Source organism: Lithobates pipiens, unplaced genomic scaffold, assembly GCF_037356315.1.
Source record: "Lithobates pipiens isolate NorthernLeopardFrog02 unplaced genomic scaffold, aLitPip1_a1.2 Scaffold_13, whole genome shotgun sequence".
Taxonomy (NCBI): Eukaryota; Metazoa; Chordata; class Amphibia; order Anura; family Ranidae; genus Lithobates; species Lithobates pipiens.
In genome coordinates this window covers 544418239-544442078 of record NW_027507718.1, presented here as the reverse complement: position 1 = coordinate 544442078, position 23840 = coordinate 544418239, and the positions used below count along the sequence as shown (strand labels likewise).

General features: G+C 47.5%; 1 protein-coding gene across 2 annotated transcripts in view; it reads left to right on the top strand.

The window, feature by feature from the left end:
• Nucleotides 1-13088: 13088 nt before the first annotated feature.
• Nucleotides 13089-23840, top strand: part of LOC143975800 (inactive carboxypeptidase-like protein X2) — a 162703-nt gene continuing 151951 nt past the window's right edge. For both annotated transcript variants that reach the window (XM_077478340.1, XM_077478339.1), the window contains exon 1: nt 13089-13407. In XM_077478340.1, the coding sequence (XP_077334466.1) occupies nt 13161-13407 (247 nt within the window). In that variant the 5' untranslated portion in view covers nt 13089-13160. The remainder of the gene's footprint in view (nt 13408-23840) is intronic.

The following is a 23840-nucleotide window of genomic DNA, read 5'->3' as shown; positions in this document are numbered from 1 at the left end:
TGTTCATTTCTTCTTAAATGAATATTTTTTTTATTTATTTTTTAGTAGACCCCCCCCCCCAGCTCCTACTTGCTTACCAGGGCTTAAATTACATTTCCCAGGGCCCCATCAGGTTAACAGAGGGGCCAAGGGGGGTGGGGGCAGAGGAGGGACTTTTTTTTTTAATGTTCAGGGTGTAGGTGGATAAAGTCAGCGCTGCCTTTTCACTGCACCTCGGTGAGGGTAGGTGTTGTGTAGGCGTGGTTGGGGGGCTGTATGGGGCCCCCATGTTTTCTATCAGTGGCCCCTACATGCAGGAGCTCATTACGAGGGGCTCCCTCCATCCCTGATGGATTTTTTATTAATTTTTTATTCATTTCATATTATGGGGGGTGGAGCCCGGGGCACACTACCTAAAAAGCTAAAAAGGTACATCAAGGAGATCTCACAGTGAATTCAAGGCCTATAGCAAAGCATGGGAGGGGGAGGAGCTATACTACACAGCACCCCACCAGCCACGATCTGCCTGCATTGCCTGGAGAAGCACAGAGACTGGCTCTTAAAGGAGATGTGTAATGAATGTTAAGGGATGGGGGGGGGGGGGGAGGGGAAGGGATTAAACTTCAGATGTGAGACTTGCCGTCTGTTACAATCAGATAAAGACTGGAAGAAGAAAAAAAAAAGTGTTGTCTGCCATCCAAAGCCTGACTCCGCAGCTGAACAAATAAAAAAAATAAAAAATAAAAAAAATAAACCTCTCACCCTCCGGTGACAACACACAAAGCCGAGGAAGTCATTACACCGACAATACAAAGGATACAATGATAGAGCAGAATCTGGCATCTCCGTACTGTACAGAGACCACGGCAGTGGGGGGGAGGGGGGTTAGGGTGGTAGGAATGATGAGAAATCCAGACACGTCTACAATTCTACTCAGTCAGTCTTGTGATTAGCAGCCTGTTGGGGGGTTTTTTTGTATTTTTTTTTTTTTTTTTGCCCATTTGCCCCGCTTTCAGTGGTCACATTTTTTTTAAAAACTGAAAATATCGCTTACTGCCACTAGATGGCACTAAGTATCATCATACCTAGCACCACCTAGTGGCCAAATTCAGTCATTTCTGTTTTCGATGAAAAGTCTTATACTGATTTAAAGTACCCTGACACCTAGCACCATCTAGTGGCCAAATAATTTTTTTTATTTTATTTTTTATTTATTTTTTTAATCAGTAAAAAAAAGAAAAATTTGGACCAGCATAGGGAATGGCTGAAAATTGATTTAAAATGAAAAAAAAAAAAAATAAATAAAATAAATGCATTTGGCCACTAGATGGCCCTAGGTATCATGATATAAATCCGATTGCCTCTCGGGGATCAGGAAGGCATTTTTTCCCCAGCTTTAACAAATTAGATCATGGCTCTGCTGGGGTTTTTTGCCTTCCTCTGGATCAACTGTGGGTATAGAAATGGGTATATGGGATTGTATGATATTATTATTATTTTTTTTTTGTGGTTGAACTGGATGGACTTGTGTCTTTTTTCAACCTGACTAACTATGTAACTGGTGGCAATATTCTGTCATTTCTGTTTTTAATGAAAGGTTTTATACTGATTTAAAGACAGTAAATACCACATTGGTACCCTGACATCTAGCACCATCTAGTGGCCAAATGCTTTTCTTTTTTTTAATCAGTAAAAAATAAAAATTGGACCAGCATGAGGAATGGCTGGAAATTGATTTAAAATGAAAAAAAAAAAAAAAAGAAGAAATGCATTTGGACACTAGATGGTGCTAGGTATCATGATACCTAGCACCATCTAGTGGCCAAATGCATTTTTTTCCATTCCCTGTTTCGGTTAATAAAAAAAAAAAAAAAAGCATTTGGCCACTAGATGGTGCTAGGTATCATGATACTTAGCACCATCTACTGGCCAAATGCAGTATTTTCTGTTTTAATACAATTAAAAAAAAAAAAAAACATTTGACCAGCACGGGAAATAGCCTAATACCTTTTTTTATTTTATTTTATTTTTTTATACACCCATTGGCACAGGACTAACTCTTTATGGCCCTTCGCTACTTCACCCCAGCAAGTGCCCAAATGTGGTATTTTCTGTTTTAAGTCAGTATAAAACCTTTAAAAGCATACAGACTGATTTTACTGTTGTGGATTTAGTAGCACTTTGTCAGCTATTTCCTGTGTTGGTAGATTGTTTTTCATTGATTTAAAATGAAAAAAGACATTTTGGCCACTAGATGGTGCTAAGTGTCACGTGACTTATCGCCATCTAGTGGCCACATGCATTATTTTTTCTATTTTAAAGAGAATCCGTCCAGTGAAAGTGCGTGATTTTGCCAATGTGACAAATTGCTTTGCAAAGTATTTCTTGAAATACCCGCGGAGTGGAGTGGATAATATTGTTCTTTCCACTGAATATAATTACTATAAATAGCAACAATTTCCAGGTTCTTTTTTTAAATCATAATATTCCGTTTTTGACTTTTTTTTCATTCTTCTTTCTTCATCTCAGTGCTGCTGTTCTCCTCCAGACCTTTTCAGCCACTTCCTGTCTGCATGTCAGTACATTATATAACAGTGTGTCAGTACATTAAGTAGCAGTGGATCAGTGTCAGTACATAGCAGTGTGTCGGTGTCAGTACATTATATAGCAGTGTGTGAGTGTCAATACATAGCAGTGTGTAAGTATTAGTACATTATATATCCGTGTGTCAGTGTCAGTACATAGCAGTGTGTGAGTGTCAGTAGATAGCAGTGTGTCAGTACATAGCAGTGTGTCAGTGTCAGTACATAGCAGTGTGTCGGTATATAGCAGTGTGTCGGTATATAGCAGTGTGTTGGTGTCAGTACATAGCAGCGTGTTCAGGTCAGTACATAGCAGTGTGTCAGTACATAGAAATGTGTCAGTGTCAGTACATAGCAGTGTGTGAGTGTCAGTACATAGCAGTGTGTAAGTACATAGCAGTGTGTGAGTGTCAGTACATAGCAGTGTGTGAGTGTCAGTACATAGCAGTGTGTGAGTGTCAGTACATAGAAATGTGTCAGTGTCAGTACATAGCAGTGTGTGAGTGTCAGTACATAGCAGTGTGTCAGTACATAGCAGCGTGTCGGAGTCAGTACATAGCAGTGTGTGAGTGTCAGTACATAGCAGTGTGTGAGTGTCAGTACATAGCAGTGTGTCAGTACATAGCAGTGTGTCGGTGTCAGTACATAGCAGTGTGTCGGTGTCAGTACATAGCAGTGTGTCAGTACATAGCAGCGTGTCGGAGTCAGTACATAGCAGTGTGTGAGTGTCAGTACATAGCAGTGTGTGAGTGTCAGTACATAGAAATGTGTCAGTGTCAGTACATAGCAGTGTGTCGGTGTCAGTACATAGCAGTGTGTCGGTGTCAGTACATAGCAGTGTGTCAGTACATAGCAGTGTGTGAGTGTCAGTAGATAGCAGTGTGTCAGTACATAGCAGTGTGTCAGTGTCAGTACATAGCAGTGTGTCGGTATATAGCAGTGTGTCGGTATATAGCAGTGTGTTGGTGTCAGTACATAGCAGCGTGTTCAGGTCAGTACATAGCAGTGTGTCAGTACATAGAAATGTGTCAGTGTCAGTACATAGCAGTGTGTGAGTGTCAGTACATAGCAGTGTGTCAGTACATAGCAGCGTGTCGGAGTCAGTACATAGCAGTGTGTGAGTGTCAGTACATAGCAGTGTGTGAGTGTCAGTACATAGCAGTGTGTCAGTACATAGCAGTGTGTCGGTGTCAGTACATAGCAGTGTGTCGGTGTCAGTACATAGCAGTGTGTCAGTACATAGCAGCGTGTCGGAGTCAGTACATAGCAGTGTGTGAGTGTCAGTACATAGCAGTGTGTGAGTGTCAGTACATAGAAATGTGTCAGTGTCAGTACATAGCAGTGTGTCGGTGTCAGTACATAGCAGTGTGTCGGTGTCAGTACATAGCAGTGTGTCAGTACATAGCAGTGTGTCGGTGTCAGTACATAGCAGTGTGTCAGTACATAGCAGTGTGTGAGTGTCAGTACATAGCAGTGTGTTGGTGTCAGTACATAGCAGTGTGTGAGTGTCAGTACATAGCAGTGTGTGAGTGTCAGTACATTGCAGTGTGTCAGTACATAGCAGTGTGTGAGTGTCAGTACATAGCAGTGTGTCGGTGTCAGTACATAGCAGTGTGTCAGTACATAGCAGTGTGTGAGTGTCAGTACATTATATAACAGTGTGTGAGTGAAAGTACATAGCAGTGTGTCAGTACATAGCAGTGTGTCGGTACATAGCAGTGTGTCGATGTCAGTACATAGCAGTGTGTCGGTACATAGCAGCGTGTCGGAGTCAGTACATAGCAGTGTGTGAGTGTCAGTACATAGCAGTGTGTCAGTACATAGCAGTGTGTCTGTGTCAGTACATAGCAGTGTGTGAGTGTCAGTACATAGCAGTGTGTCAGTACATAGCAGCGTGTCGGAGTCAGTACATAGCAGTGTGTGAGTGTCAGTACATAGCAGTGTGTGAGTGTCAGTACATAGCAGTGTGTCAGTACATAGCAGTGTGTCGGTGTCAGTACATAGCAGTGTGTGAGTGTCAGTACATAGCAGTGTGTCGGTGTCAGTACATAGCAGTGTGTGAGTGTCAGTACATAGCAGTGTGTCGGTGTCAGTACATAGCAGTGTGTCGGTGTCAGTACATAGCAGTGTGTCAGTACATAGCAGTGTGTCGGTGTCAGTACATAGCAGTGTGTCAGTACATAGCAGTGTGTGAGTGTCAGTACATAGCAGTGTGTTGGTGTCAGTACATAGCAGTGTGTGAGTGTCAGTGCATAGCAGTGTGTGAGTGTCAGTACATAGCAGTGTGTCGGTGTCAGTACATAGCAGTGTGTGAGTGTCAGTACATAGCAGTGTGCCGGTGTCAGTACATAGCAGTGTGTCGGTATCACTACATAGCAGTGTGTCAGTACATAGCAGTGTGTGAGTGTCAGTACATAGCAGTGTGTCGGTACATAGCAGTGTGTCAGTGTCAGTACATAGCAGTGTGTCGGTGTCAGTACATAGCAGTGTGTCAGTACATAGCAGTGTGTCGGTGTCAGTACATAGCAGTGTGTCAGTATATAGCAGTGTGTCGGTGTCAGTACATAGCAGTGTGTCAGTATATAGCAGTGTGTCGGTGTCAGTACATAGCAGTGTGTCAGTAGCAGTGTGTCGGAGTCAGTACATAGCAGTGTGTGAGTGTCAGTACATAGCAGTGTGTGAGTGTCAGTACATAGCAGTGTGTCAGTACATAGCAGTGTGTCGGTGTCAGTACATAGCAGTGTGTCGGTGTCAGTACATAGCAGTGTGTGAGTGTCAGTACATAGCAGTGTGTCGGTGTCAGTACATAGCAGTGTGTCGGTGTCAGTACATAGCAGTGTGTTGGTGTCAGTACATAGCAGTGTGTCAGTACATAGCAGTGTGTCGGTGTCAGTACATAGCAGTGTTTCGGTGTCAGTACATAGCAGTGTGTCAGTACATAGCAGTGTGTCGGTGTCAGTACATAGCAGTGTGTCAGTACATAGCAGTGTGTGAGTGTCAGTACATAGCAGTGTGTCGATGTCAGTACATAGCAGTGTGTGAGTGTCAGTACATAGCAGTGTGTCGGTGTCAGTACATAGCAGTGTGTCGGTGTCAGTACATAGCAGTGTGTCAGTACATAGCAGTGTGTCGGTGTCAGTACATAGCAGTGTGTCAATACATAGCAGTGTGTCAGTACATAGCAGTGTGTCGGTGTCAGTACATAGCAGTGTGTCGGTGTCAGTACATAGCAGTGTGTCAGTACATAGCAGTGTGTCGGTGTCAGTACATAGCAGTGTGTCAGTACATAGCAGTGTGTGAGTGTCAGTACATAGCAGTGTGTCGATGTCAGTACATAGCAGTGTGTGAGTGTCAGTACATAGCAGTGTGTCGGTGTCAGTACATAGCAGTGTGTCGGTATCACTACATACAGTGTGTCAGTACATAGCAGTGTGTCGGTGTCAGTACATAGCAGTGTGTCGGTATCACTACATACAGTGTGTCAGTACATAGCAGTGTGTGAGTGTCAGTACATAGCAGTGTGTCAGTACATAGTAGCGTGTCGGAGTCAGTACATAGCAGTGTGTGAGTGTCAGTACATAGCAGTGTGTGAGTGTCAGTACATAGCAGTGTGTCAGTACATAGCAGTGTGTCGGTGTCAGTACATAGCAGTGTGTGAGTGTCAGTACATAGCAGTGTGTCGGTGTCAGTACATAGCAGTGTGTGAGTGTCAGTACATAGCAGTGTGTCGGTGTCAGTACATAGCAGTGTGTCGGTGTCAGTACATAGCAGTGTGTCGGTGTCAGTACATAGCAGTGTGTCAGTACATAGCAGTGTGTCGGTGTCAGTACATAGCAGTGTGTCAGTACATAGCAGTGTGTGAGAGTCAGTACATAGCAGTGTGTTGGTGTCAGTACATAGCAGTGTGTGAGTGTCAGTGCATAGCAGTGTGTGAGTGTCAGTACATAGCAGTGTGTCGGTGTCAGTACATAGCAGTGTGTGAGTGTCAGTACATAGCAGTGTGTTGGTGTCAGTACATAGCAGTGTGTGAGTGTCAGTACATAGCAGTGTGTGAGTGTCAGTACATAGCAGTGTGTCGGTGTCAGTACATAGCAGTGTGTGAGTGTCAGTACATAGCAGTGTGTCGGTGTCAGTACATAGCAGTGTGTGAGTGTCAGTACATAGCAGTGTGCCGGTGTCAGTACATAGCAGTGTGTCGGTATCACTACATAGCAGTGTGTCAGTACATAGCAGTGTGTGAGTGTCAGTACATAGCAGTGTGTCGGTACATAGCAGTGTGTCAGTGTCAGTACATAGCAGTGTGTCAGGTGTCAGTACATAGCAGTGTGTCAGTACATAGCAGTGTGTCGGTGTCAGTACATAGCAGTGTGTCAGTATATAGCAGTGTGTCGGTGTCAGTACATAGCAGTGTGTCAGTATATAGCAGTGTGTGGGTGTCAGTACATAGCAGTGTGTCAGTATATAGCAGTGTGTCGGTGTCAGTACATAGCAGTGTGTCAGTAGCAGTGTGTCGGAGTCAGTACATAGCAGTGTGTGAGTGTCAGTACATAGCAGTGTGTGAGTGTCAGTACATAGCAGTGTGTCAGTACATAGCAGTGTGTCGGTGTCAGTACATAGCAGTGTGTCGGTGTCAGTACATAGCAGTGTGTCGGTGTCAGTACATAGCAGTGTGTGAGTGTCAGTACATAGCAGTGTGTCGGTGTCAGTACATAGCAGTGTGTCGGTGTCAGTACATAGCAGTGTGTCAGTACATAGCAGTGTGTCGGTGTCAGTACATAGCAGTGTGTCAATACATAGCAGTGTGTCAGTACATAGCAGTGTGTCGGTGTCAGTACATAGCAGTGTGTCGGTGTCAGTACATAGCAGTGTGTCAGTACATAGCAGTGTGTCGGTGTCAGTACATAGCAGTGTGTCAGTACATAGCAGTGTGTGAGTGTCAGTACATAGCAGTGTGTCGATGTCAGTACATAGCAGTGTGTGAGTGTCAGTACATAGCAGTGTGTCGGTGTCAGTACATAGCAGTGTGTCGGTATCACTACATACAGTGTGTCAGTACATAGCAGTGTGTCGGTGTCAGTACATAGCAGTGTGTCGGTATCACTACATACAGTGTGTCAGTACATAGCAGTGTGTGAGTGTCAGTACATAGCAGTGTGTCAGTACATAGTAGCGTGTCGGAGTCAGTACATAGCAGTGTGTGAGTGTCAGTACATAGCAGTGTGTGAGTGTCAGTACATAGCAGTGTGTCAGTACATAGCAGTGTGTCGGTGTCAGTACATAGCAGTGTGTGAGTGTCAGTACATAGCAGTGTGTCGGTGTCAGTACATAGCAGTGTGTGAGTGTCAGTACATAGCAGTGTGTCGGTGTCAGTACATAGCAGTGTGTCGGTGTCAGTACATAGCAGTGTGTCGGTGTCAGTACATAGCAGTGTGTCAGTACATAGCAGTGTGTCGGTGTCAGTACATAGCAGTGTGTCAGTACATAGCAGTGTGTGAGAGTCAGTACATAGCAGTGTGTTGGTGTCAGTACATAGCAGTGTGTGAGTGTCAGTGCATAGCAGTGTGTGAGTGTCAGTACATAGCAGTGTGTCGGTGTCAGTACATAGCAGTGTGTGAGTGTCAGTACATAGCAGTGTGTTGGTGTCAGTACATAGCAGTGTGTGAGTGTCAGTACATAGCAGTGTGTGAGTGTCAGTACATAGCAGTGTGTCGGTGTCAGTACATAGCAGTGTGTGAGTGTCAGTACATAGCAGTGTGTCGGTGTCAGTACATAGCAGTGTGTGAGTGTCAGTACATAGCAGTGTGCCGGTGTCAGTACATAGCAGTGTGTCGGTATCACTACATAGCAGTGTGTCAGTACATAGCAGTGTGTGAGTGTCAGTACATAGCAGTGTGTCGGTACATAGCAGTGTGTCAGTGTCAGTACATAGCAGTGTGTCAGGTGTCAGTACATAGCAGTGTGTCAGTACATAGCAGTGTGTCGGTGTCAGTACATAGCAGTGTGTCAGTATATAGCAGTGTGTCGGTGTCAGTACATAGCAGTGTGTCAGTATATAGCAGTGTGTGGGTGTCAGTACATAGCAGTGTGTCAGTATATAGCAGTGTGTCGGTGTCAGTACATAGCAGTGTGTCAGTAGCAGTGTGTCGGAGTCAGTACATAGCAGTGTGTGAGTGTCAGTACATAGCAGTGTGTGAGTGTCAGTACATAGCAGTGTGTCAGTACATAGCAGTGTGTCGGTGTCAGTACATAGCAGTGTGTCGGTGTCAGTACATAGCAGTGTGTGAGTGTCAGTACATAGCAGTGTGTCGGTGTCAGTACATAGCAGTGTGTCGGTGTCAGTACATAGCAGTGTGTTGGTGTCAGTACATAGCAGTGTGTCAGTACATAGCAGTGTGTCGGTGTCAGTACATAGCAGTGTGTCAGTACATAGCAGTGTGTGAGTGTCAGTACATAGCAGTGTGTTGGTGTCAGTACATAGCAGTGTGTGAGTGTCAGTGCATAGCAGTGTGTGAGTGTCAGTACATAGCAGTGTGTCAGTACATAGCAGTGTGTCGGTGTCAGTACATAGCAGTGTTTCGGTGTCAGTACATAGCAGTGTGTCAGTACATAGCAGTGTGTCGGTGTCAGTACATAGCAGTGTGTCAGTACATAGCAGTGTGTGAGTGTCAGTACATAGCAGTGTGTCGATGTCAGTACATAGCAGTGTGTGAGTGTCAGTACATAGCAGTGTGTCGGTGTCAGTACATAGCAGTGTGTCGGTGTCAGTACATAGCAGTGTGTGAGTGTCAGTACATAGCAGTGTGTCGGTGTCAGTACATAGCAGTGTGTCGGTGTCAGTACATAGCAGTGTGTCAGTACATAGCAGTGTGTCGGTGTCAGTACATAGCAGTGTGTCAATACATAGCAGTGTGTCAGTACATAGCAGTGTGTCGGTGTCAGTACATAGCAGTGTGTCAGTACATAGCAGTGTGTCGGTGTCAGTACATAGCAGTGTGTCAGTACATAGCAGTGTGTGAGTGTCAGTACATAGCAGTGTGTCGATGTCAGTACATAGCAGTGTGTGAGTGTCAGTACATAGCAGTGTGTCGGTGTCAGTACATAGCAGTGTGTCGGTATCACTACATAGCAGTGTGTCAGTACATAGCAGTGTGTCAGTACATAGCAGTGTGTGAGTGTCAGTACATAGCAGTGTGTCAGTACATAGCAGTGTGTCAGTGTCAGTACATAGCAGTGTGTCGGTGTCAGTACATAGCAGTGTGTCGGTGTCAGTACATAGCAGTGTGTCAGTACATAGCAGTGTGTGAGTGTCAGTACATAGCAGTGTGTCGGTGTCAGTACATAGCAGTGTGTGAGTGTCAGTACATAGCAGTGTGTGAGTGTCAGTGCATAGCAGTGTGTGAGTGTCAGTACATAGCAGTGTGTCAGTACATAGCAGTGTGTCGGTGTCAGTACATAGCAGTGTGTCAGTACATAGCAGTGTGTGAGTGTCAGTACATAGCAGTGTGTCGGTGTCAGTACATAGCAGTGTGTGAGTGTCAGTACATAGCAGTGTGTCGGTGTAAGTACATAGCAGTGTGTCGGTGTCAGTACATAGCAGTGTGTCAGTACATAGCAGTGTGTCGGTGTCAGTACATAGCAGTGTGTCAGTACATAGCAGTGTGTCGGTGTCAGTACATAGCAGTGTGTCGGTGTCAGTACATAGCAGTGTGTCAGTACATAGCAGTGTGTCAGTACATAGCAGTGTGTGAGTGTCAGTACATAGCAGTGTGTTGGTGTCAGTACATAGCAGTGTGTGAGTGTCAGTGCATAGCAGTGTGTCAGTACATAGCAGTGTGTCAGTACATAGCAGTGTGTCGGTGTCAGTACATAGCAGTGTGTCAGTACATAGCAGTGTGTGAGTGTCAGTACATAGCAGTGTGTCGATGTCAGTACATAGCAGTGTGTGAGTGTCAGTACATAGCAGTGTGTCGGTGTCAGTACATAGCAGTGTGTCGGTATCACTACATAGCAGTGTGTCAGTACATAGCAGTGTGTCAGTACATAGCAGTGTGTGAGTGTCAGTACATAGCAGTGTGTCAGTACATAGCAGTGTGTCGGTGTCAGTACATAGCAGTGTGTCGGTGTCAGTACATAGCAGTGTGTCGGTGTCAGTACATAGCAGTGTGTCAGTACATAGCAGTGTGTCGGTGTCAGTACATAGCAGTGTGTCAGTACATAGCAGTGTGTGAGTGTCAGTACATAGCAGTGTGTTGGTGTCAGTACATAGCAGTGTGTGAGTGTCAGTACATAGCAGTGTGTCAGTACATAGCAGTGTGTCGGTGTCAGTACATAGCAGTGTGTCAGTACATAGCAGTGTGTCGATGTCAGTACATAGCAGTGTGTGAGTGTCAGTACATAGCAGTGTGTCGGTGTCAGTACATAGCAGTGTGTGAGTGTCAGTACATAGCAGTGTGTCGGTGTCAGTACATAGCAGTGTGTCGGTGTCAGTACATAGCAGTGTGTCAGTACATAGCAGTGTGTCGGTGTCAGTACATAGCAGTGTGTCAGTACATAGCAGTGTGTGAGTGTCAGTACATAGCAGTGTGTTGGTGTCAGTACATAGCAGTGTGTGAGTGTCAGTGCATAGCAGTGTGTGAGTGTCAGTACATAGCAGTGTGTCAGTACATAGCAGTGTGTCGGTGTCAGTACATAGCAGTGTGTCAGTACATAGCAGTGTGTGAGTGTCAGTACATAGCAGTGTGTCGATGTCAGTACATAGCAGTGTGTGAGTGTCAGTGCATAGCAGTGTGTCGGTGTCAGTACATAGCAGTGTGTCGGTATCACTACATAGCAGTGTGTCAGTACATAGCAGTGTGTCAGTACATAGCAGTGTGTCAGTGTCAGTACATAGCAGTGTGTCGGTGTCAGTACATAGCAGTGTGTCGGTGTCAGTACATAGCAGTGTGTCAGTACATAGCAGTGTGTGAGTGTCAGTACATAGCAGTGTGTCAGTACATAGCAGTGTGTCGGTGTCAGTACATAGCAGTGTGTCAGTACATAGCAGTGTGTGAGTGTCAGTACATAGCAGTGTGTTGGTGTCAGTACATAGCAGTGTGTGAGTGTCAGTGCATAGCAGTGTGTGAGTGTCAGTACATAGCAGTGTGTCAGTACATAGCAGTGTGTCGGTGTCAGTACATAGCAGTGTGTCAGTACATAGCAGTGTGTGAGTGTCAGTACATAGCAGTGTGTCGGTGTCAGTACATAGCAGTGTGTCGGTGTCAGTACATAGCAGTGTGTCAGTACATAGCAGTGTGTCGGTGTCAGTACATAGCAGTGTGTCAGTACATAGCAGTGTGTCAGTACATAGCAGTGTGTCGGTGTCAGTACATAGCAGTGTGTCGGTGTCAGTACATAGCAGTGTGTCAGTGCATAGCAGTGTGTCGGTGTCAGTGCATAGCAGTGTGTTGGTGTCAGTACATAGCAGTGTGTGAGTGTCAGTACATAGCAGTGTGTTGGTGTCAGTACATAGCAGTGTGTGAGTGTCAGTGCATAGCAGTGTGTGAGTGTCAGTACATAGCAGTGTGTCAGTACATAGCAGTGTGTCGGTGTCAGTACATAGCAGTGTGTCAGTACATAGCAGTGTGTGAGTGTCAGTACATAGCAGTGTGTCGGTGTCAGTACATAGCAGTGTGTCGGTATCACTACATAGCAGTGTGTGAGTGTCAGTACATAGCAGTGTGTCGGTGTCAGTACATAGCAGTGTGTCAGTACATAGCAGTGTGTCGATGTCAGTACATAGCAGTGTGTGAGTGTCAGTACATAGCAGTGTGTCGGTGTCAGTGCATAGCAGTGTGTCGGTGTCAGTGCATAGCAGTGTGTCGGTGTCAGTGCATAGCAGTGTGTCGGTGTCAGTGCATAGCAGTGTGTCAGTACATAGCAGTGTGTCGGTGTCAGTACATAGCAGTGTGTCAGTACATAGCAGTGTGTGAGTGTCAGTACATAGCAGTGTGTCGGTGTCAGTACATAGCAGTGTGTCGGTATCACTACATAGCAGTGTGTGAGTGTCAGTACATAGCAGTGTGTCGGTGTCAGTACATAGCAGTGTGTCAGTACATAGCAGTGTGTCGATGTCAGTACATAGCAGTGTGTGAGTGTCAGTACATAGCAGTGTGTCGGTGTCAGTGCATAGCAGTGTGTCGGTGTCAGTGCATAGCAGTGTGTCGGTGTCAGTGCATAGCAGTGTGTCGGTGTCAGTGCATAGCAGTGTGTGAGTGTCAGTACATAGCAGTGTGTCGGTGTCAGTACATAGCAGTGTGTCAGTACATAGCAGTGTGTGAGTGTCAGTACATAGCAGTGTGTCAGTAGCAGTGTGTCGGTGTCAGTACATAGCAGTGTGTCGGTGTCAGTATATAGCAGTGTGTCGGTGTGGGCTCTCTGTGGCCTCAGTGGGGCTGGTTGAGGAATGTTGGGTTGGGGGAGGTTGTGGAGGAGAGGAGGAGGAGGGGGGATGAGGTTGGGACGGAGGGGGGAGACTCTATAAAGCTGCTCTCAGTGATTCTCTCTCTATAACACTGACTGGCTGCTCAGTGCTGTGTAAGTCTGTGCAGAGCTGTCAGTGCCATGTACCTGTGCCCATTGCTCCTGCTGGCCTCCTGGCTCTGCCTGGCATCCCCGGCCCCCCACACCAGCACTGCCAGCACTGTCTCCAGCACAAAGAGGACTCCCACCAGATCCAGCAGCCCCAGATCTACTCCGGGAGCCAATGGGACCGCTCAGCCTCCGGACTATGTCAGTGAGGACCTGGATGAGCCAATACCCCGAGACCGCAGGATAAGGATATCAGAGGAGAAGACCAAAGACAAGACAGGTGAGGATCACCATCACTGCTCACTGCATGCCTGGCTGTCAATTGCTTCTCTACCTATCCTGGCACTATGGGGTCCCCTGGGGATTACCAACTCTGAAATGGGGAAAAAGGGGTGCATGGGGAGAATGCATACAGGAACAGGGTCTATAGAAAGACTATGTGCAGGAACAGGGTCTATAGAGGGACTGTTTGCAGGAGCAGGGTCTATAGAGGGACTGTGTGCAGGAGCAGGCTCTATAGAGGGACTGTGTGCAGGAGCAGGCTCTATAGAGGGACTGTGTGCAGGAGCAGGGTCTATAGAGGGACTGTGTGCAGGAGCAGGGTCTATAGAGGGACTGTGTGCAGGAGCAGGGTCTATAGAGGGACTGTGTGCAGGAGCAGGGTCTATAGAGGGACTGTGTGCAGGAGCAGGGTCTATAGAGGGACTGTGTGCAGGAGCAGGGTCTATAGAGGGACTGTGTGCAGGAGCAGGGTCTATAGAGGGACTGTGTGCAGGAGCAGGGTCTATAGAGGGACTGTGTGCAGGAACAGGGTCTATAGAGGGACTGTGTGCAGGAACAGGGTCTATAGAGGGACTGTGTGCAGAAACAGGGTCTATAGAGGGACTGTGTGCAGGAACAGGGTCTATGGAGGGACTGTGTGCAGTAACAGGGTCTATAGTAGGACTGTGTGCAGTAACAGGGTCTATAGAAGGACTGTGTGCAGGAACAGGGTCTATAGAAGGACTGTGTGCAGGAACAGGGTCTAGAGGGAGACTGGGTGCAGGAACAGGGTCTAGAGGGAGACTGTGTGCAGGAACAGGGTCTAGAGGGAGACTGTGTGCAGGAACAGGGTCTAGAGGGAGACTGTGTGCAGGAACAGGGTCTAGAGGGGGACTGTGTGCAGGAACAGGGTCTAGAGGGGGGCTGTGTGCAGGAACAGGGTCTAGAGGGGGGCTGTGTGCAGGAACAGGGTCTAGAGGGGGGCTGTGTGCAGGAACAGGGTCTAGAGGGGGCTGTGTGCAGGAACAGGGTCTAGAGGGGGGCTGTGTGCAGGAACAGGGTCTAGAGGGGGGCTGTGTGCAGGAACAGGGTCTAGAGGGAGACTGTGTGCAGGGACAGGGTCTAGAGGGAGACTGTGTGCAGGAACAGGGTCTAGAGGGGGACTGTGTGCAGGAACAGGGTCTATAGAAGGACTGTGTGCAGGAACAGGGTCTATAGAAGGACTGTGTGCAGGAACAGGGTCTATAGAAAGACGGTGTGCAGGAACAGGGTCTATAGAAAGACTGTGTGCAGGAACAGGGTCTAGAGGAAGACTGTGTGCAGGAACAGGGTCTATAGAAGCACTGTGTGCAGGAACAGGGTCTATAGAAGGACTGTGTGCATGAACAGAGTCTATAGAAGGACTGTGTGCAGGAACATGATCTATAGAGGGATTGTGTGCAGGAACAGGGTCTATAGAGAGAATGTGTGCAGGAACAATGTCTATAGGGAGAATGCATGCAGGACAAGCAGGAACAGGGTCTATAGAAGGACTGTGTGCAGGAACAGGGTCTATAGAGAGAATGCATGCAAGAACATGGCCTATAGGGAAATGCATGCAGGAACATGGTCTATAAGGAGAATGTGTGCAAGAACAGGGCATATAGAGGGATTGTGTGCAGGAACAGGGTCTATAGGAAGAATGTGTGTAGGAACAGGGTCTACAGAGAGAATGCATGCAGGAACAGGGTCTATAGGCAGACTATGTTCAGGAACAGGGTCTATAGGGGTAATGTTTGCATGACCAGGTCTATAGAAGGACTGTGTGCAGGAACAAGGGCTATACAAGAAATGTGTGCAGGAACAAGGACTATAGAAGGACTGTGTGCAGGAACAGGACCTATAAAAGGATTGTGTGCAAGAACAGTGTCTATAGAAGGACTATATGCAGGAACAGGGTCTATAGAAGGACTGTGTGCAGGAACATGGTCTATAGAAGGACTGTGTGCAGTAACAGGGTCTATAGAAGGACTTTGTGCAGGAACAGGGTCTATGGAAGGACTGTGTGCAGGAACACGGTCTATAGAAGGACTGTGTGCAGGAACAGGGTCTATAGACGGACTGTGTGCAGGAACAGTGTCTATAGAAGGACTGTGTTCAGGAACAGGTTCTATAGAAGGACTGTGTGCAGGAACAGGCTCTATAGAAGGACTGTGTGCAGGAACAGGGTCTATAGAAGGACTGTGTGCAGGAACAGGGTCTAGAGGGACTGTGTGCAGGGACCGGACCTGTAGAAGGACTGTGTGCAGGAACAGGGTCTATAGAAGGACTGTATGCAGGAACAGGGTCTAGAGGGACTGTGTGCGGGAACAGGGTCTATAGAAGGATTGTGTACAGGAACATAATCTATAGAAGGACTGTGCACAGGAACGGGATCTATAGAAGGACTCTGTGCAGGAACAGGGTCTATAGAAGGGCTGTGTGCAGGAGCAGGGTCTATAGAAGGACTGTGTGCAGGAACAGGGTCTATAGAAGGACTGTTTGCAGGAACAGGGTCTATAGAAGGACTGTCTGCAGGAACACGGTCTCTAGAGGGAATGTGTGCAGGAACAAGGCATATATAGAGAATGTGTGCAGGAACAGCGTCTATAGAGGGAAAGTGTGCAGGAACAGGGTCTATAGGGGAAATGTGTGCAGGAACAGAGTCTATAGAGGGACCGTGTGCAGAAACAGGGTCTATAGAGAGAATGTATGCAGGGACAGGGTCTATATGGAGAATGTGTACAGGACATGCAGGAACAGGGTCTATATAAGGACTGCTTGCAGGAACAGCTTCTATAGTGGGAATGTGTGCAGGAACAAGGCATATATAGGTAATGTGTGCAGGAACAAGGCATATATAGGGAATGTGTGCATGAACAGGGTCTATAGAAGGACTGTGTGCAGGAACATGGTCTATAGAGGGAATGTGTGCAGGAACAGGGTCTATAGAGAGAATGCGTGCAGGAACAATGTCTATAGGGAGAATGCATGCAGGACAAGCAGGAACAGGGTCTATAGAAGGACTGTGTGCAGGAACAGGGTCTATAGAGAGAATGCATGCAAGAACATGGCCTATAGGGAAATGCATGCAGGAACATGGTCTATAAGGAGAATGTGTGCAAGAACAGGGCATATAGAGGGATTGTGTGCAGGAACAGGGTCTATAGGAAGAATGTGTGTAGGAACAGGGTCTACAGAGAAAATGCATGCAGGAACAGGGTCTATAGGCAGACTATGTTCAGGAACAGGGTCTATAGGGGTAATGTTTGCATGACCAGGTCTATAGAAGGACTGTGTGCAGGAACAAGGTCTATACAAGAAATGTGTGCAGGAACAGGGACTATAGGACTGTGTGCAGGAACAGGACCTATAAAAGGATTGTGTGCAAGAACAGTGTCTATAGAAGGACTATATGCAGGAAAAGGGTCTATAGAAGGACTGTGTGCAGTAACAGGGTCTATAGAAGGACTTTGTGCAGGAACAGTGTCTATAGAAGGACTGTGTGCAGGAACAGGGTCTATGGAAGGAATGTGCAGGAACACGGTCTATAAAAGGACTGTGTGCAGGAACAGGGTCTATAGAAGGACTGTGTGCAGGAACAGTGTCTATAGAAGGACTGTGTGCAGGAACAGGTTCTATAGAAGGACTGTGTGCAGGAACAGGCTCTATAGAAGGACTGTGTGCAGGAACAGGGTCTATAGAAGGACTGTGTGCAGGAACAGGTTCTATAGAAGGACTGTGTGCAGGACCAGGGTCTAGAGGGACTGTGTGCAGGGACCGGACCTGTAGAAGGACTGTGTGCAGGAACAGGGTCTATAGAAGGACTGTATGCAGGAACAGGGTCTAGAGGGACTGTGTGCGGGAACAGGGTCTATAGAAGGATTGTGTGCAAGAACATAATCTATAGAAGGACTGTGCGCAGGAACGGAATCTATAGAAGGACTCTGTGCAGGAACAGGGTCTATATAAGGGCTGTGTGCAGGAGCAGGGTCTATAGAAGGACTGTGTGCAGGAACAGGGTCTATAGAAGGACTGTGTGCAGGAACAGGGTCTATAGAAGGACTGTCTGCAGGAACACGGTCTCTAGAGGGAATGTGTGCAGGAACAAGGCATATATAGAGAATGTGTGCAGGAACAGCGTCTATAGAGAGAATGTGTGCAGGAACAGGGTCTATAGGGAAAATGTGTGCAGGAACAGAGTCTATAGAGGGAACGTGTGCAGAAACAGGGTCTATAGAGAGAATGTATGCAGGGACAGGGTCTATATGGAGAATGTGTACAGGACATGCAGGAACAGGGTCTATATAAGGACTGTGTGCAGGAACAGCTTCTATAGTGGGAATGTGTGCAGGAACAAGGCATATATAGGTAATGTGTGCAGGAACAAGGCATATATAGGGAATGTGTGCATGAACAGAGTCTATAGAAGGGCTGTGTGCAGGAACATGGTCTATAGAGGGAATGTGTGCAGGAACAGGGTCTATAGAGAGAATGTGTGCAGGAACAATGTCTATAGGGAGAATGCATTCAAGAACATGGCCTATAGGGAAATGCATGCAGGAACATGGTCTATAAGGAGAATGTGTGCAAGAACAGGGCATATAGAGGGATTGTGTGCAGGAACAGGGTCTATAGGAAGAATGTGTGTAGGAACAGGGTCTACAGAGAGAATGCATGCAGGAACAGGGTCTATAGGCAGACTATGTTCAGGAACAGGGTCTATAGGGGTAATGTTTGCATGACCAGGTCTATAGAAGGACTGTGTGCAGGAACAAGGACTATACAAGAAATGTGTGCAGGAACAGGGACTATAGAAGGACTGTGTGCAAGAACAGTGTCCATAGAAGGACTGTATGCAGGAACAGGGTCTATAGAAGGACTATGTGCAGGAACAGGGTCTATAGAAGGACTATATGCAGGAACAGGGTCTATGGAAGGACTGTGTGCAGGAACATGGTCTATAGAAGGACTGTGTGCAGTAACAGGGTCTATAGAAGGACTGTGTGCAGGAACAGTGTCTATAGAAGGACTGTGTGCACTTATAGAGCCCTCAGACATTTTACTGAAGCAGAGTCTCAGAGGAGCACTTTTAGAGGAGGTTGGTGAGGATGTCAGCAGGTGGACTATGTGCAGGAACAGTGGTCTCCTGTAGAAGAGAGTGTAGAAGGGGATTGCACACAAGATCTGCAGAAAACTGTGCAGGAACATCATAGTGTCTGTATGCAAAAAAACAGGACTGTCGGCTAGACCACACAGAAAGAGCATCTCCTGGAAGACTTAATGCAGGAACAGAACGTTCCTAGAGAATGTAGGCAGGAACAGAACGTTCGTAGCGTTTGTATGTGGGAACAGATCTTTCATAGAGTCTGTATGCAGGAACAGAATGTTTGTAGAGAATGCATGCAGGAGCAGAACGTTCATAGAGACTCATTGCAGGAACAGGACTCTCAGGGAAGCTACCTGCAGAAAGAGCGCCCCCTGGAGCGTTTCTTTATTCTTTATTACTCCTCTCTTCTTCTCTCCTCTCCTCTTCTCTCCTCTCCTCTTCTCCTCTAATCTTCTCTCTCCACCTCTCCTCTTCTCTCCTCTTCTCTCCTCTTCTCCTCTCCTTTCCTCCCCTCCCCTCTCCCCTCCGCCCCTCTCCTCTCCACCACTCTCCTCTCCACCCTCTCCCCTCCGCCCCTCTCCTCTCCTCTCCCCTCCACCCCTCTCCACTCCTCTCCTCTTCTCTCATTTCCTCTCCTCTCCGCTCCTCTTCTCTCTTCTCCTCTCCTCTTCTCTCCTCTCCTTTCCTCCCCTCCCCTCTGCCCTCCTCTCCTTTCCTCTCCCCTCCGCCCCTCTCCTCTCCCCTCCGCCCCTCTCCTCTCCTCTCCTCTCCGCTCCACTCCTCTCCTCTCCGTTCCACTCCTCTCCTCTCCCTTCCTCTCCCCTCCGCCCCTCTCCTCTCCGCCGCTCTCCTCTCCTCTCTGCCCCTCTCAGCTCCTCTTCTCTCTTCTTCTCTCCTCTTCTCTCCTCTCCTCTTCTCTCCTCTCCTTTCCTCCCCTCCCCTTTCCCCTCTGCCCCTCTCCTCTCCTTTCCTCTCCCCTCCGCCCCTCTCCGCTCCTTTCCTCTCCTTTCCTCTCCTCTCTGACCCTCTCCTTTCATTTCCTCTCCCCTCCACCCCTCTCCTCTCCTTTCCTCTCTCCTCCTCTCCTCTCCGCTCCTCTCCACCCCTCTCTGCTCCTCTCCTCTCCCTTCCTCTCCCCTCCGCCCCTCTCCTCTCCGCCGCTCTCCTCTCCGCCCCTCTCCGCTCTTCTCTCCTTTCCTCTCCTTTCATTTTCTCTCCTCTCCACCCCTCTCCGCTCCTCTCCTTCTCTCTCCTCTCCTCTTCTCTCTCCTCCTCTTCTTTCCTCCCCTCCCCTCTCCTCTCCACCTCTCTCCTCTCCTGTTCTCTTCTCTCTTTTTCTCTCCTCTCCTCTCCACCCCTCTCCATTCCTCTCCTCTTCTCTCCTTTACTCCCCTCCCCTCTCCTTTCCTCCCCTTCCCTCTCCTCCCCTCCCCTCTCCTCTCCTCTCCACCACTCTCCACTCCTCTCCTCTCCTTTCCTCTCCTCTCCTCTCCTCCTCTGCAACGCATTTCACTATAATTTAATGTGAAAATATGTGCCATGCTTCATTAAACTCACCCCGATGAACGTTCTAATGTTCCCTATAGTATCACATGGGTCACTTTCCTCTCCTCTGCTTTCCTCTCTTCTCCTTTCCTCTCTTCTCCTCTCCTCTATAGTATCACATGTTATTTTATGTATGCCTAGAACGGCACCTCTCCTCTCCTCTCCTCTTCTCTCCTCTCCTCTCCTTTCCACTCCTCTCCTCTTCTCTCCTCTCCTCCTCTGCAACGCATTTCAGTATAATTCAATGTGAAGGTATGTGCCATGCTCCATTAACCCCCCCCCCCCCCCCCTCGATGAGCGTTCTAATGTTCCTTGTCTCAGAATATAAGAACTTATTTACATCGGAACGGGGAAATGCCTTGTTTGCGTCTCCCCGTTCTACCTCTCCACACCGTAATCGCCGGTCACCTGGCGAACGACGAGTTCACGGGACCCGCTCCCTCCCTCCCTATCACATCTGAGCAGCCCATATGACTATAGAGTCACACATGTGGGGCGTATACACAGTGGTAAATGACAGCCCGCTCCCTCCCTCCTCCTCCATGCCCACTAACCAACATGGGGGGGGGTGGGATAATACATACATAATAGATTGATGGAGGCTTCACCTTCCTCTTGCTCTAAGACATAGGCTGGAGACAGCAGAAATCCGCCCACACCATGTTTTTGCCAAAAAAAACAATAAAGATTTGATTTCAAATATATATTTGTATGAAAATGTAAAACATTTTATTGATATTAATTATTTATTTTTACTCTGTATTCCAAAGGCTGTTTTTTTTTTGTTTGTTTGTTTTTTCAACATGTGACCAGCAGCAGAGGACTAGAAGCTCCTCCTGCTTATGTTTCCCTGCAGAGAGGCTGGGAGAGAGCCGGGTCATGTGACAGCTGGATATCGTTTAGGAAATAGGATACTTAGTTGTGTTTTTTTTTTTTACTCAAAATAATTACACAGCCCTAACGTGTGCTTGTTATTGGTGTAGAATGGTATGAAGAAGCACTACTGACAGTGTGAAACGTGTCACCTCCTGGGTCCCGCGTCTTGGCGGCTGCCATGTGGGATCAAATAAATCTCGTCGGATCGTTTCCGTTGGTGTGCAGCCTTTCCTTCTTTTCCCATTAGTGTAGAATGGTTGGTGTAGGGACATTTTATTGCAGCTCAGGGCTAAGCCAGGAGGAGAGGCTGCCCTGGGCACTGTGGTATGGGAGGGGGATGTCACAAGGAGATTGGGGGAAGGCTGGGGGGGGGGGAGGGAGAGACTTCTCCATTACCAGGATGCAGGCGGTTATTGCCACCTAGGGTCTTCCATTGCTAAGATGCAGACAGGTATTGCCATCTAACATCTGCAGTTGCTAGGATGCAGGCAGCTATTGTCACCTAATAACTTCCATTACTACATTATAGGATGCAGGTGGCTGTTGGTACCTAGGTTCTTCCGTTGCTAAGATGCAGACAGCTATTGCCATGTAACATCCTCAGTTGCTAGGGTGCAGGCAGCTATTGCCACCTAATAACTTCCATTACTACATTATAGGATGCAGGTGGCTGTTGGTACCTAGGTTCTTCCGTTGCTAAGATGCAGACAGCTATTGCCATGTAACATCCTCAGTTGCTAGGATGCAGGCAGCTATTGCCACCTAATAACTTCCATTACTAGATTATAGGATGCAGGTGGCTGTTGGTACCTAGGTTCTTCCGTTGCTAAGGTGCAGGTGATTATTGCCACCTAGGGTCTTCTGTTGCTAAGAAGCAGGCAGTTATGGCTGCCTAGCATCCTCCATTACTAGGATGCAGGCAGTTATTGGCACTTTAGTTGCTAAGATGCAGGCAGCTATTGTCATCTAACATTGCCAAGTTGTGGGTGGCTGTTGCCAGCTGGCATCCTCCATTACCAAGATGTAGGTGGTTATTACCACCTAGGGTCTTCTGTTGCTAAGATGTAGGCAGCTGTTGTCACCCAATGCCCTCAGTTGCTAGGATGCAGGAGGCTATTGCCACCTATCATTCTCCATTTCTGGGATGCAGGTGGTTATTGCCACCTGGGGTCTTCTGTAGCTAAGATGCAGGCAGCTATGGCTGCCTAGTATCCTCCATTACTAGGATGCAGGCAGTTAGTGGCACTTTAGTCGTTAAGATGCAGGCAGCTATTGTCATCTAACATCCTCAGTTGTCAAGATGTGGGTGGCTATTGCCAACTAGCACCCTCCATTACTAGGATGTAGGTGGTTATTACCACCTAGGGTCTTCTGTTGCTAAGATGCAGACAGCTACTGTCATCTAATGCCCTCAGTTGCTAAGATGAAGGAGGCTATTGCCAGCTAGCATCCTCTGTTACTGGGATACAGGCGGTTATTTCCACCTAGAGTCTTCTGTTGCTAAGATGTAGGCAACTATTGCCATCTAATGCCCTCAGTTGCTAGGATGCCAGCAGCTATTGCCACCTAGAATCCTCCATTATTAGGATGCAGGCGGTTATTGCCACCTAGGATGCAGGTGATTGACACCTGGGGTCTTCTGTTGCCAAGATGCAGGCAGCTATGGCTACCTAGCATCCTCCATTGCTAGGATGCAGGCAGTTATTGGCACTTAGATGACAATAGCTCCTTGCTTCTTAGCAACTAAAGACCCTAAGTGCCAATAACTGCCTGCATCCTAGTAATGGTGCTAGGAAGCCATAGCTGCCTGTATCTTAGCAACAGAAGACTCCAGGTGGCAATCACCACCTGCATCCCAGTAATGGAGAATGATAGGTGGCAATAGCCACCCACATCTCAGCAACTGAGTGCATTAGATGACAGTAGCTGTCTGCATCTTAGCAACAGAAGACCCTAGGTGGTAATAACTACCTACACCCTAGTAATGGAGAGTGCTAGGTGGCAATAGCCACCCACATCTTGGCAACTGAGGATGTTAGACGACAGTAGCTGCCTGCTTCTTAGCAACTAAAGAGCCTAACTTCTTCAGTTGCTAAGTTGCAGGTGGCTATGGCTGCCTAGCACCCTCCATTACTAGGATGCAGGTAGTTATTACCACCTAGGGTCTTCTGTTGCTAAGATGCAGACAGCTATTGTCATCTAATGCACTCAGTTCCTGAGATGTGGGTGGCTATTGCCACCTAGCATCCTCCATTACTAGGATGCAGGTGATTACCTCCTAGGGTCTTCTGTTGCTAAGATGCAGGTGGCTATGGCTGCCTAGCACCCTCCATTACTAGGATGCAGGTGATTGCCACCTAGGGTCTTCTGTTGCTAAGATGCAGGTGGCTATGGCTGCCTAGCACCCTCCATTACTAGGATGCAGGTGATTAACACCTAGGGTCTTCTGTTGCTAAGATGCAGGTGGCTATGGCTGCCTAGCACCCTCCATTACTAGGATGCAGGTGATTAACACCTAGGGTCTTCTGTTGCTAAGATGCAGGTGGCTATGGCTGCCTAGCACCCTCCATTACTAGGATGCAGGTGATTGCCACCTAGGGACTTCTGTTGCTAAGATGCAGGTGGCTATGGCTGCCTAGCACCCTCCATTACTAGGATGCAGGTGATTGCCACCTAGGGTCTTCTGTTGCTAAGATGCCGGCACCTATGGCTGCCTAGCATCCTCCATTACTAGGATGCAGGCAGTTAGTGGCACTTTAGTCGCTAAGATGCAGGCAGCTATTGTCATCTAACGTCCTCAGTTGCCAAGATGTGGGTGGCTATTGCCAACTAGCATCCTCCATTACTAGGATGTAGGTGGTTATTACCACCTAGGGTCTTCTGTTGCTAAGACGCAGACAGCT